At 42.3% G+C, this 13,440-nt stretch overlaps 1 protein-coding gene across 5 annotated transcripts in view; it reads right to left on the bottom strand.

Annotated features, from left to right (window-relative positions):
• Positions 1 to 13,440, bottom strand: part of LOC307030482 (uncharacterized protein) — a 36,720-nt gene that overhangs the window by 6,122 nt on the left and 17,158 nt on the right. For 3 of the 5 annotated variants that reach the window (XM_079666943.1, XM_079666945.1, XM_079666946.1), the window contains 11 exons: positions 12,427 to 12,478; positions 10,258 to 10,331; positions 8,499 to 9,064; positions 8,264 to 8,422; positions 7,675 to 7,753; positions 5,559 to 5,660; positions 4,524 to 4,604; positions 4,273 to 4,341; positions 3,059 to 3,115; positions 2,498 to 2,602; positions 1,311 to 1,485 (listed from right to left, as the gene is read on the bottom strand). In XM_079666943.1, the coding sequence (XP_079523069.1) occupies positions 1,311 to 1,485; positions 2,498 to 2,602; positions 3,059 to 3,115; positions 4,273 to 4,341; positions 4,524 to 4,604; positions 5,559 to 5,660; positions 7,675 to 7,753; positions 8,264 to 8,422; positions 8,499 to 9,064; positions 10,258 to 10,331; positions 12,427 to 12,478 (1,519 nt within the window). The remainder of the gene's footprint in view (positions 1 to 1,310; positions 1,486 to 2,497; positions 2,603 to 3,058; positions 3,116 to 4,272; positions 4,342 to 4,523; positions 4,605 to 5,558; positions 5,661 to 7,674; positions 7,754 to 8,263; positions 8,423 to 8,498; positions 9,065 to 10,257; positions 10,332 to 12,426; positions 12,479 to 13,440) is intronic. The other 2 variants (XM_079666944.1, XM_079666947.1) reach the window with 2 other exon arrangements.

Genomic DNA, 13,440 nt, shown 5'->3' with positions numbered 1-13,440 from the left:
TCCACAGGGCAAAACTTAGTATATTCACAAATAACCCTCTCAAGACGTGACATGGATACAATATTTTGTAAAAAAAAACATGGAGCTCAAATAATTTTGGTAATATCTATCAAACTATGGATCCTACACATCCACTGGACGTAGATTCTGAAAGTACAATATACACTTCTCGCTAGAAATGTAATCAAAAAGCATTTTAACGGCCAAACTATCTACAATTTAGGATTTTACACTAAAGATAAATCGGGTGTCCGTCATTTTTTGTTTCTCACTGGGAAAGTGTGCGATCACGTGACATGGACACTGGTCATTAGAAATGAATAGGAACAAATATTGTATCCATGTCACGTCTTGAGAGGGTTATTTGTGAATATGCTACGTGTTGCCCTGTGGACCAACGTAGCTATTTCACGTTTTTTTGTGAGACTGGGTTGGTTTAACCAGCAGCGGTCCAGAGCCTTCAGCCGCTCTAAAACTAAAAGAAAAAAACTGACTAAAAACTAACCAACTAAGTAACTAACTAACTGACTTACTAACTAACTAATTAACTAACTGAGTGTAACTTACCAATTAACTGACTAACTACCTCACTAACTGACTGACTAAAAACAAACCTACTAACTTACTACTAACTGAATATCTAAATAATTAATCATCTAACTAAGTAACCGACTGATTGATTGTAACTTACCAATTAACTGACTAACAAACAAACAAACCTACTAACTTACCTAACAACTAACTGACTAAATGACTGATTAACAAACATCCTAACCTACTGACAAACCAACCTACTACCTAACTAACTATCTCAGAGTAACTCACCAATAACTCACTAATTAACTGACTAATTAATTGACTAACAGACAAACCTACTAACTGACGTACTAAAAAACGGCTAACTGACTAATTGACTCAATAACTAACTATCTATCTACCTAACTGACTGACTAACTTACTAAATAACTAATAACTGAGTTTAACTAAGTAACTAACTAACTGAGTTACTGACTAACTATCGGACTATCTAACTAACTTACTAACTAACTAATTAATTAACAAACAAACAGACTGACTAACAAATAAACCTACCAATGTTCATGTACATGTCTAACTAAGCAAATAACTCAGTAACAACTAACTGACTTACTCACAAACTACCTAATGACTAACCCACTAACTGACTTACTAACTAACTGAGTGTATACCAATTAACTGAGTAACTGATTGACTAACTCACTAACTAACCTACATACGAACTAACTAACTAGTATACCATTATATACAGCTGTATTACAGGTGTACTGCACCTGCTTCCTCGATGACAGCCGTGCTGTGGATGGAGTTCACCTCCATGTTTGCGAGGGCGTCCAGTAGAGTCTGAGGAGTCCTCTGGCTCCACCCCCTCCTCCCCTCTGACCAATCCCTGAGCTTCAGCTCCTCCCCCTCCTGGAAGCTCAGAGTCCGGTTCAGAGGGTCCACTTCCTGTTCAGGGTTCAGGAACAGAAGGAGAGAGAGAAAAGAGGAGAGGTCTCTTATCAAAACCCCATGAAGAGCGGCAGCCGTTTAAGCAAATTATTGTAGTGGCCAAACGGCGGTACTACAACTTCCGTTTGAGTCCGTGACGTCTCTAGAGCGGTGCAGTGACGAGTCCTAAAACCAGGAAGTGAGTCAGCATTTCACCACTTCCTGTTCCCTCGTCTCAGAGCCAATGGGATCTCTCCATAGGGTTTAGGAAACTATCTGAACTAAGGTCTGTGGTTGAGACACACTGAAGAGACGGATCACGTTTTGTTCTAGGACATTAAATCATCAGCAGTGACCCCACTGGTGATCTCTGAAGAGTGGACGTGTCTGAGAAACGATGGTTGTTACCAAGTGGCTGAATAGGACTACAGAAGTCGTGGAGGTCGTTGTACGTCATTACTCCGAACACGTAAACACTCCTCTAAGTTAGTTTCTGTTCTGCTTGAGAGCAAGTACCTGCCTCCCGCAGACTGTTCAAACAAACGCTTCAACTTGTACCACTTAGAATCTGTGTGTTTGAATATGGATCTGAAGTTGGCGTGACGTTGAAGTCGTGCTGCTGGACTCGCTGTAGTTCCTTTATAGCATCACGTTAGCATTTAGCTTCTGGAGATTAGATTTATGATTAGAACATTATAAAAGTAGACGTGTGGAGATTATCCGGATGAACTAAACATTCATCAAACAGGTTCCTTTTCCACAAATCTGATTTTTTACAATATTCCAAAACCCTCTGGAGAAATCCCGTTGCTTTCTGTCGAGGGCAACAGAAGCTTCCTTCAAGGTCGAACTACACAAACACGTCCTCCCTGCTCCGCTCTATGGGCACGGAAATTCTTTTTCCCACATTGGGAAAGAAACGCCGTAAATCAACGGATCATTTTGAGCTAAATAAACGACCCAGCTTGAACAGGGAATGAACGAGGTCCCGCCTCCAACGCTGGATCCAGTTCTCTTTGCACACCCTTACCTCCTCCTGCTGCTTTTCTCTTCCATCCCCCACGTTCTCCCCCTCTTCCTCCTCCTCTGCTTCCTCTTCTTCATCATCTAACCGTATTTCAAACATGATTCCTTTCTGTAGAAATGACACACAAACACACACTCATCATCTGGTCAGGGGTTACTAATTTCTTTCCTAAATCAGTGAAGAGGTTCATTCAGATTTACACTTTTGCTGTTGTTCAGAGAGGCTCTTGTGGGTTTGTTGGGCCTCCATAGGACAGCGCAATCAGTGTAAACAAACAGCAGATATCGTTTCAAGGCTGTTGAAGAAAGAGAAGCCTGTACATTGACTCCAACAGATATCTGTATACCTCCATCCTCACTGCGCTGTCAAATCCATTCGGTCCTCCACTGAGAGCAGGAATACCCAGTGTGAGTCTGGCTGCTTCACTAAATGTTTTACAAACCTCCATGACTTTGAATGGAAAGCTAAAACCAGAGCTGGTCGTTTGTGTTATTTTACGTGACATATTCAAATGTTTTCAATCTGGAAGGTATGAAACTCTCCTGAGCTGAATATGTAGTTTACCTTGTCTCTGAGTTTCCTCCCCTCCTCTCTGATGTCCCTCAGAGCTGCCTCCATGTCCTGCAGCCGAGACATCAGAGGACATGCTGTCAGAGACTAATACGCTACGTATTCCTGTTAGTTTGTTCTGACTTACATATTATAATGGCATGTTTTATTTCTGGAGAGAAGCTCCATGATTCATGTCACTGAGAAAAAAAGGTCAGTGTTCAAAATGACGGGGAGAAGCCTGCGAAGTTAGTTCAGGAAGTCACCTCGAGCCGAATTGATAGATTTACACGTGACACGCCACATGACCTTTGACCTGACGCTCTATTTGAGCTGCCAGGTCTGCTGCCTCTGCCTCGCTAATGCTAATGCTGCTGCTGCTGCTGCTGCTGCTGCTGCTGCCTCTGCCTCGCTAATGCTAATGCTAATGCTAATGCTGCGTTCAACAAAACATTTCTTTATTGTTTTTACTCATGATATTTAACTCAAAATATTCACAAAAATCTTACCTTTTCTCTGAAGTAAAATTATTGAAAGAAAGAAAAATCTTGACTTTAAATAAATATTTTTCTCCAAAACATGTGAAACCACAATTAATGCCACCCCTAGAAAACCCTTTGATTAAAATCTAACTGAAGTAAATTTCCAGTCATATCTTACATTTGTAGGTTCACCTGTTTGATTAGGAACTCTTAATTGGTCAACCATGACTTCCTGTTTCACTGGGGTATTAATATGAGGTGACACAGGTCAACATCCCCTTTGTTTTTCATCACTATGGATGAGAATGTGATTGGTTGGCTGTAAGAGGGAGGAGGCGCGTCACATGTAAATGTATCCTTGGTGCTGGACTTGACTTCCTGAACTAGCTCCGAGGCTTCGCCCCATTTCTCTGATCTGTGAAATTGTTGAAAACATTTGTAATAATGGAAGTACACAACTCGAGCAGATAAATACCATTATAGATGAAAGAGTGGTACGACACTCGGGTCATACGCTTTAAGATATGCCTAAACTGAACTTTTTATCCTCACTACGTGTGTTTGTATCGCCCAACGCCACCTTGTCTCCTTTAAAGCTGCATGGCGCTGTATCACAGATATCACTGTCATATAGGCACCTTTCAAGGCTCTCAAGGTCGCTGTACAAGATGCAAAAACAAAGACAATATAATCAATAACAACAGAGGACGTGTCATGAGTAGTGATCAGTGTGTTGTCAGTGTTTACCTGAGCAGGTGCAGCTGGCTCTCTGGGTCTCTCCAGCACAAAGGTTCCTTGTTTGAGGAGTGGCTGAGGCTGACGCAGTAAAACATGATACCATGTTAATGCTTGATTCTGTATTATGGTTCAAAATGAAGTTACAGAGCAAAGTTGGGGGTCATACTCTTTTCAGTCAGGTTTAATGCACGTTGTATCACATCCTGAGCGCTATGACCTCCGACCTGGAGCCTGACGTGGAAACACTAAAGTGTGTTTACCTGAACTTCAGCTCTCAGCTTCATCTGCCTCATCTCCTGGTGATACTGCTGCCTGATGACATCCAGCTGACAGAGGTACTCCTACACACACACACACACACACACACACACACACACACACACACACACACACACACACACACACACACACACACACACACACACACACACACACACACACACACACACACACACACACACACACACACACACACACACACACACACACACACACACACACACCCACACTGTTAATCAGTCAGCTGCTTCTCTCTTTTTAAAATGCATTCTACAATATCTAATCTAATACTTTTGTCCACGAGGAGAAGAAGATGTGAGAAATGTTACACTTTGAAATTGCACGGTTTCTGTTTATTGAAGTCGATGCAGCTCGTATAGAGTGGAGCATGTCACCACTTCCTGTTCCCTCGTCTCAGAGCCAATGGGATCTCTCCATAGGATTTTGGAAAATATCTGGAAATAAGGTCTGTGGTTGAGACACACTGAAGAGACGCAGTGTTTCCCCTACCATTGTCTTGGAGGGGCGCTGCGCCCCGCCCCTGAAATTCAAGGTGTTTAAATTAGTTTTTGTTTTATATATATATATAAATATAATATATATATATATATATATATATATATATATATATATAAATATATACAGCACCAAATAGCAACTAATCTATGTCTACTGTCACTTTTCACATTGAACATGTGCTCTTTTATTAAACAAACTAAACGCTTTCTTTGAAGTTGTGAGTTCAGTGTTTCTGAAACACAGATGCACTAATCAATAACAATAATCCTCTCTCTGCTCTAGAGGCCACATCCGGCCCGCACGACGGGGGCGACTGTGGCGTTGGCCGAGTGGTTAGTGCGTTCGCCCCCCACTCATTGTTTTTTTCACAACGTCTTGTGAGTAAGGTGCAGTACCGGAGTCCAACAGAGAGCGGCACAGTAGAGTGCGTACCGCGAAACCTTGGGACGGAGAAGCTTGGTGACAGACAGATGTATTTACAGTTCACATGAACCCACCTGCTTCCTGTCCTCAGGAGCATCTGGGAGTCCCAGGTGTTTCACTTCCTGTTGCGGACACCCGGGCTTCCTGTGGCGCTCTGCTGTACACGGACGCAGCCCCTGCAGGTCAGAGGGGTCAGAGATCACCGCTGCACCGGCTTGAGTTTTAAATGATTTTATTTACACTTTTATTGATCTGCTTATTTCAGAATATAAACTCATATTTGTACATAAGCAAATCACGGCTGATCTGAGGCCTCATTTATAAAGGGATATACGCTCAAAACGTGGCGTACGCCAGTGTATCAGATTTATAAAACACTAACTTGACGGGAAAACGTGCGGTCCTCCACGCAAACTCTAACCCATGCGTAAGCACTAAGCACAACAACGGGAGAGACGGGAAACTGTGACCCCGTTGGCAGAAGAAAGGATGGAGAGAAATACGTGGAAATAATACCATAAATAAAATGTTACCGATCATTTATCATATAAGAAGAATTCATTTTCAAACATTGATTAAAGCCAATCTTAAAATGATTTAACAAACGCCTGTTTGAGACTCCTCAGTGCACACAGAAACATAACTGGGAGAAATAAATAAATACGGAAATGTTATTTAAAACCACCTCCAATATGTTGTGTTCATGTTATGAAATGTTTTCTCATAAATGATGCGGTAAGCAGGAGGACAGAATTACGTCTAAACTGACGCCGTGTTGCATTTCTATAGGTTGTAGATACGAGCATGTTTTTATATACTAACACGTTTAATCGTGTTTTATGCCGTTTGTCAAGACTTGATAAGTCGTTCGTAAAACACAGGAGGTATGGAAACTAAGAACACCATGTGGTAAACTGTGCAGCTAATATATATAACACAACACATTGGTTGTGTTTCCTTTAACTGGTGGATATAGAGTTGCTGCAGCGGAGACGCTGCGCACAGCTGATCGACAGCTGCAACACAAACCACCAAATACGAAAACATAATTCAGATCCAGTCCTCATGACTCCCCTCCGGAGGGATTCCCCCATCATTTCTTAGTTTCTCATCAAGGGGGGGGTCTCCTGTCCCCGGTACAAACACACTGCCTTAGGAAGGCTGTGTGTATTTATTTGGTTATTAACCTTTTTCGGACCACTCATTTATTTATTTTGGTGACGATCCGACCTCCATGCTGCTACTCTGGTTCAAACTGCATCCACCAAACCATATGATTTATCTCACCTCCCCAAAATAACCAAAATCTGACACGGTGTGAGATGTCTGTTTTAGCTGTTCTGTCCTCATTTCCTGCGATCTTCTCCCTGCAGTCAGTCAGTCAGAATGAAAGAATGAATGAATAAATGAATGATCGTTTGGTCGTTTCTTTGACTATTTATAGGCGAATATGGGCGTTACGTGAAGCTCGCAAAAGCTGCTCCGCATTTCGAGTCGATTGTGATTTATAAAGGGAAACCGGCGTAGGAAGTGCCGTACGCACTTTCCTCACCGGAACGCAATGTTTGGTGAATCGGAAAATGTCGGAACATTTCTGTAACTATTTTTTGGATTTCTACTACGTAAGCAACCTTCCCACGTGAATCCTACGCACGGCGTTATACATGAGGCCCCTGGTCTGCACAATGAATACTTACTTTTGGTACTTTCACTATGTTTTGATAAGAATACTTTTCTACTTTCACTTGAGGAACATTTTGAATGCAGGACTTTTACTGTAACAGAGTATTCCTACACTCTGGTACTTCTACTTTTACTCAAGTACTTCATACCTCTCGTCTTGGATGTAAATCCTACGTGAACACGACAGCTTGCTCTTGAAAGTCCCTTTGATATGACATCTTTCTGCAGTGCTCCATGTATTCTTGAGCAGTGTTGTGTTTTATGAAACCAGCTGAGTGGTGTGTGTGTGTGTGTGTCTGTGTCTGTGTCTGTGTGTGTGTGTGTGTGTGTGTGTGTGTGTGTGTGTGTGTGTGTGTGTGTGTGTGTGTGTGTGTGTGTGTGTGTGTGTGTGTGTGTGTGTGTGTGTGTGTGTGTGTGTGTGTGTGTGGTCTGACCTGAGGAGCCTGAATGAGCAGCTAGCATCTTTCACTTAATGATAAAGGAATCAGAAATATGAACTTCTCTCACCAGCTGTTTCTCCGCTCGCAGCTTGTACTGGTTGGCGTCGTGTCGCCGCTGCAGGTATTCATGACGAGCTGCAGCCACACTGACACACACACACACACACACAAACACACACACACACACACACACACACACACACACACACACACACACACACACACACACACACACACACACACACACACACACACACATAATAATGTGTTTCTGAACTCTCATCTCAAGTCATGATGACAATATAAGCTCCAAAAACCAGACAAAGCTCTAGTTCTCAAAATGTCAAACATTCTTCAGTATTAATCTTAATGTAGACAAAACAACAACAACAACAACAACAACAACAACAACAACAAAGTCGGATCTGTAATAAGGAAATGTAAACAGATTTAGAAAAACTAAAACTACATTCAATCCTTCAATATCGAACAGAATAGGTTTGTGTTTAGTGAAGCTTTCAGAAAATAATCCCAAACTAAATAAATGGGTTGGAGCAAGTATGACATCATCATAGGTACATTGAGAAAAGTGGGAAATGTATATTTTGTTGTTTTACATTTAAAAAACAAACAATAATAAAATATTCAAAACTCACAGCTGGAACGGTTCCACAGTTTGCTCTTCACTTCGCTCCCTCTCTCTCTCCTGAGGAGGAGGAGGAGGAGGAAGGGCGTCCCTCCTCCTGAAGGCCTCCAGCTGGGCGTAGTGCTGCTCGTACTGTCCCACTGCTTTCTGCCCGTTGAACCTGCTCCAGCTACGGAGAAGACGTTACCCTTTAGATCCATATATTCAACATTCAAATCTTCAACGTTCATGCGGTGCAGACTCACCTTTGGTTCTGTGGTTCTGCAGCTCGTTGGTTCTGTGGTTCTGCAGCTCGTTGGTTCTGTGGTTCCGCAGCTCGTTGGTCCTGTGGTTCTGCAGCTCGTTGGTTCTGTGGTTCTGCAGCTCGTTGGTCCTGTGGCTCTGCAGCTCGTTGGTTCTGTGGTTCTGCAGCTCGTTGGTTCTGTGGTTCTGCAGCTCGTTGGTTCTGTGGTTCTGCAGCTCGTTGGTTCTGTGGTTCTGCAGCTCGTTGGTCCTGTGGCTCTGCAGCTCGTTGGTTCTGTGGTTCTGCAGCTCGTTGGTTCTGTGGTTCTGCAGCTCGTTGGTTCTGTGGTTCCGCAGCTCGTTGGTCCTGTGGTTCCGCAGCTCGTTGGTTCTGTGGTTCTGCAGCTCGTTGGTTCTGTGGTTCTGCAGCTCGTTGGTTCTGTGGTTCTGCAGCTCGTTGGTTCTGTGGTTCTGCAGCTCGTTGGTTCTGTGGTTCTGCAGCTCGTTGGTTCTGTGGTTCTGCAGCTCGTTGGTTCTGTGGTTCTGCAGCTCGTTGGTTCTGTGGTTCTGCAGCTCTTCGATGGAGAGGCTGCGATCAGACAGAACAAGAGTTAGAACAGATATGAGAACAGAAGGGTCTAAATGTAAAAGTAGTTTTTCTTTTAGCTTCTGAAGAATCACCAGTATATTAGAGCTCTGAAAGTCCCTCGACTGAATGCACGTTTATTTCTGATGAATTCAAACGCTTTCAAAGGGTTTGGAGGAAATGCGCTTCAATTATGAGGAAAAGTCTGAGATTTCAGTGATCAATTAATAACAGGGACATTTGAATTGCAATGGGAATCAGGCCCCGTCCACACGGAGACGAAACGGAGACGAAACGGAGACGAAACGGAGACGAAACGGAGACGAAACCGATTTCAAAACAGTCTTCCGTCCACACGGAAACGGCACCAGAAACGTGTCCGTCCACACGAGACCGCTCGACCCGCTGGAGGCGCTGTAGTACATATGCCTGGCCTGTAAGTGGCGCTGTACTTCCGCCACAAAATACACCAAAAGCAGCGAAGAAGACCCCCGAGCATGGGCATAAGGCACAAACAAACAAACTATCTAGTTCATGTAGTTCTCCAGGTCCACGTGTTGCTGATGGTTGTGGTCGAGCATCTGTATCATGGTCAGTAGCGTCTGGAGCACGAACGCAACCCTGTGATCCGCCTTTGTTGTTGTTGTTGTTGTTGTTGTTGTTGTTGTTGTTGGCGAAATGCATCAGCACTGAAGCGGGGTGAGCAGAAGAGGTGGGGAGAGGCGGGGCTATGGCGTCATCCATTCAGGAAATGATCGTATAATGCGTACACACGGAGCTGCAAGCGTGTGGTCCTCAGCCCGACGCACTTTGGGAGCCGGTTTCAAAGTGAATCGGATTCGGGCTCCGAAGCCGCGGCTCCGTGTCGGCCTCGTGTGGACGAGCCGTCTATACGATAGAGAACGTTAGCGGATACAACTGATATCGTCTCCGTGTGGACGGGGCCTTAGAGTCCTGGAGATGTTCAGTCCAGAAGCAGACATCGTTTAGAACAAAGCCCGTCTGACAGGAACAGCTCATAGTTTCCATCGAGCAGGAGGTCACACCTTCATTTAGAAAGAGTTATTACCCGCTCTGTCGTTCGTTTAGTTTTGGCTACAAAATGTTCTTATGGGAAATAAATGGTATTGGTGCTTATTGACAACTTTTATTATTTATTTATTCTTCAATGTTTTTTATGTATTTATTGGTATTACTTTCTGTGCGGCGGGGGGGCATCTCCAGGAGGGAAGTTTCTTCTTCACGGCTTCAGGTCGACTCGGTTTCCTCTCTGGAGAACAGGAGAGCCTCACGTTCAACACAATATAACAGGTTCCACTTTAGATGTACTAATACAGTACAAGTATCAGATCTGGCACTTCAGTAAAAGTAGAAGTACTCAGATCTTGTACTTGAGTAAAGTAGAAGTACTCAGATCTTGTACTTGAGTAAAAGTAGAAGTACTCAGATCTTGTACTCGAGTAAAAGTAAAAGTACTCAGATCTTGTACTCGAGTAAAAGTAAAAGTACTCAGATCTTGTACTTGAGTAAAAGTAGAAGTACTCAGATCTTGTACTCGAGTAAAAGTAAAACTACTCAGATCTTGTACTCGAGTAAAAGTAAAAGTACTCAGATCTTGTACTTGAGTAAAAGTAGAAGTACTCAGATCTTGTACTTGAGTAAAAGTAGAAGTACTCAGATCTTGTACTTGAGTAAAAGTAGAAGTAATCAGATTTTGTACTCGAGTAAAAGTAAAAGTACTCAGATCTTGTACTTGAGTAAAAGTAGAAGTACTCAGATCTTGTACTCGAGTAAAAGTAAAAGTACTCAGATCTTGTACTCGAGTAAAAGTAAAAGTACTCAGATCTTGTACTTGAGTAAAAGTAGAAGTATTCAGATCTTGTACTTGAGTAAAAGTAGAAGTACTCAGATCTTGTACTTGAGTAAAAGTAGAAGTATTCAGATCTTGTACTTGAGTAAAAGTAGAAGTACTCAGATCTTGTACTTGAGTAAAAGTAGAAGTACTCAGATCTTGTACTCGAGTAAAAGTAAAAGTACTCAGATCTTGTACTCGAGTAAAAGTAAAAGTACTCAGATCTTGTACTTGAGTAAAAGTAGAAGTACTCAGATCTTGTACTTGAGTAAAAGTAGAAGTACTCAGATCTTGTACTTGAGTAAAAGTAGAAGTACTCAGGTCTTGTACTTGAGTAAAAGTAGAAGTAATCAGATCTTGTACTCGAGTAAAAGTAAAAGTACTCAGATCTTGTACTTGAGTAAAAGTAGAAGTACTCAGATCTTGTACTCGAGTAAAAGTAAAAGTACTCAGATCTTGTACTCGAGTAAAAGTAAAAGTACTCAGATCTTGTACTTGAGTAAAAGTAGAAGTATTCAGATCTTGTATTTGAGTAAAAGTAGAAGTACTCAGATCTTGTACTCGAGTAAAAGTAAAAGTACTCAGATCTTGTACTCGAGTAAAAGTAAAAGTACTCAGATCTTGTACTTGAGTAAAAGTAGAAGTATTCAGATCTTGTATTTGAGTAAAAGTAGAAGTACTCAGATCTTGTACTTGAGTAAAAGTAGAAGTACTCAGATCTTGTACTCGAGTAAAAGTAAAAGTACTCAGATCTTGTACTCGAGTAAAAGTAAAAGTACTCAGATCTTGTACTTGAGTAAAAGTAGAAGTACTCAGATCTTGTACTTGAGTAAAAGTAGAAGTACTCAGATCTTGTACTTGAGTAAAAGTAGAAGTACTCAGGTCTTGTACTTGAGTAAAAGTAGAAGTACTCAGATCTTGTACTTAAGTAAAAGTAGAAGTACTCAGATCTTGTTCTTGAGTAAAAGTAGAAGTACTCAGGTCTTGTACTTGAGTAAAAGTAGAAGTACCAGAGTGTAGGAATACTCTGTTTCAGTAAAAGTCCTGCATTCAAAATGTTACTCAAGTAAAAGTAGGAAAGTATTCTCATCAAAATATAGTGAAAGTAGTGAATGTGCAGATTAATATATATGATATGTTTTATAATGATTGATCATTAAAGTGTTATTAAATATCATGTATTACCTAATAATCTGAATCTGTAAAAAGATGACAGATAAATGTAGAGGAGTACAAAGTAGCATAAAAGGAAAATACTCATTTAAAGTACAAGTACCTCAGAAGTGTATTTAAGTGTATTTAAGTACGTGCACCACAGAGGCTAACAGGTTGTAAAAAAAGAGCAAATATATTATTTATTTACAAGAAATATAGCAACAGACTGAACCTGCTGTTCAGGGACAAACCACCAGGGGGTGCACAAATACTTTGAGAGTGTACGCAGATATTGTAACATTTGAAAGAGAATATTTCTGCACAGTAATATTACTACTGTTGTTTTAATGTGTGTCACCTGCAGCTCTGTCTCTATGCAGCACCGTGTGGCTGAACTCCTCCTGCATCACCTGCACACACACACACACACACACACACACACACACACACACACACACACACACACACACACACACACACACACACACACACACACACACACACACACACACACACACACACACACACACACACACACACACACACACTTAATGGAAGATGTCGTGTGGCTTTTCCCGTTCAAGCTCCGTGCTAGTGCTTTTCTGGTTCGGAACCAGTTCTTCAGTTTAGCTCCCGCTCTGTTCACACCGCTCAGAGCCCGACTGGTGCTGTGTCATTGTGTCATTGCGTCATCGTTTGCGTCATGATGTAGCCGTTTGTGCGGAAACCCCTCACATCGACAACAACTATGACCGATTGTGTTGAAGCGCTACTCGTTTTGGTTTTGCTCTGTCGAAACGAAATGGGAGAAATGGGACGACTTTACCTCCAACTTTAGAGTCGTTACATGCTTCATTCAAAAGTTCTTTACAATCATCATCATCAACTTCAACGACGATTCCGTAAGAGAAAGAAGGTAAATATACGTCTTATTCGATGGCGTTAGAGCTAGCTGTTATTAGCCTCTGTGCCAAGCTCAAAATACCCAGCTTTGCAGCATTAATTACTTTGGTATAACATTAAAACCGATGCCCCTGCCCCTGCCCCCGCCTCCGACGTAAGCGGGACGTATGCGGTGCTTGCTTTCTCGACCGACAACTTTTTGGAGCTTGAAATGAAACGGAGCTTAGAGGCGGCTCCGCTGCAGTGTAAACAGCAAAAAACGGTGCTTTTCAAGCTCCAGCTCCAAACCGGCCCTGCAACCGCGTTGGTGTGAAAGGGGCAAGAGAGATATTTGGTTACAAAGAACTCAATGGTGCTCTAGGAGGAGATTAAGGGGGGGGGGGGGGGGGGGGGGTTACCTTGGTTGCTGATTGGCTAATGGTTACACAAGACAAAACATCGTTATGACATCATCAAGGGGTCAAAAAAG

Source organism: Notothenia rossii (genome assembly GCF_949606895.1).
Source record: "Notothenia rossii genome assembly, chromosome: 2".
Lineage (NCBI taxonomy): Eukaryota > Metazoa > Chordata > Actinopteri > Perciformes > Nototheniidae > Notothenia > Notothenia rossii.
The sequence above is the reverse complement of the archived record's forward strand: the minus strand, read 5'-3'. Positions and strand labels throughout refer to the sequence as shown.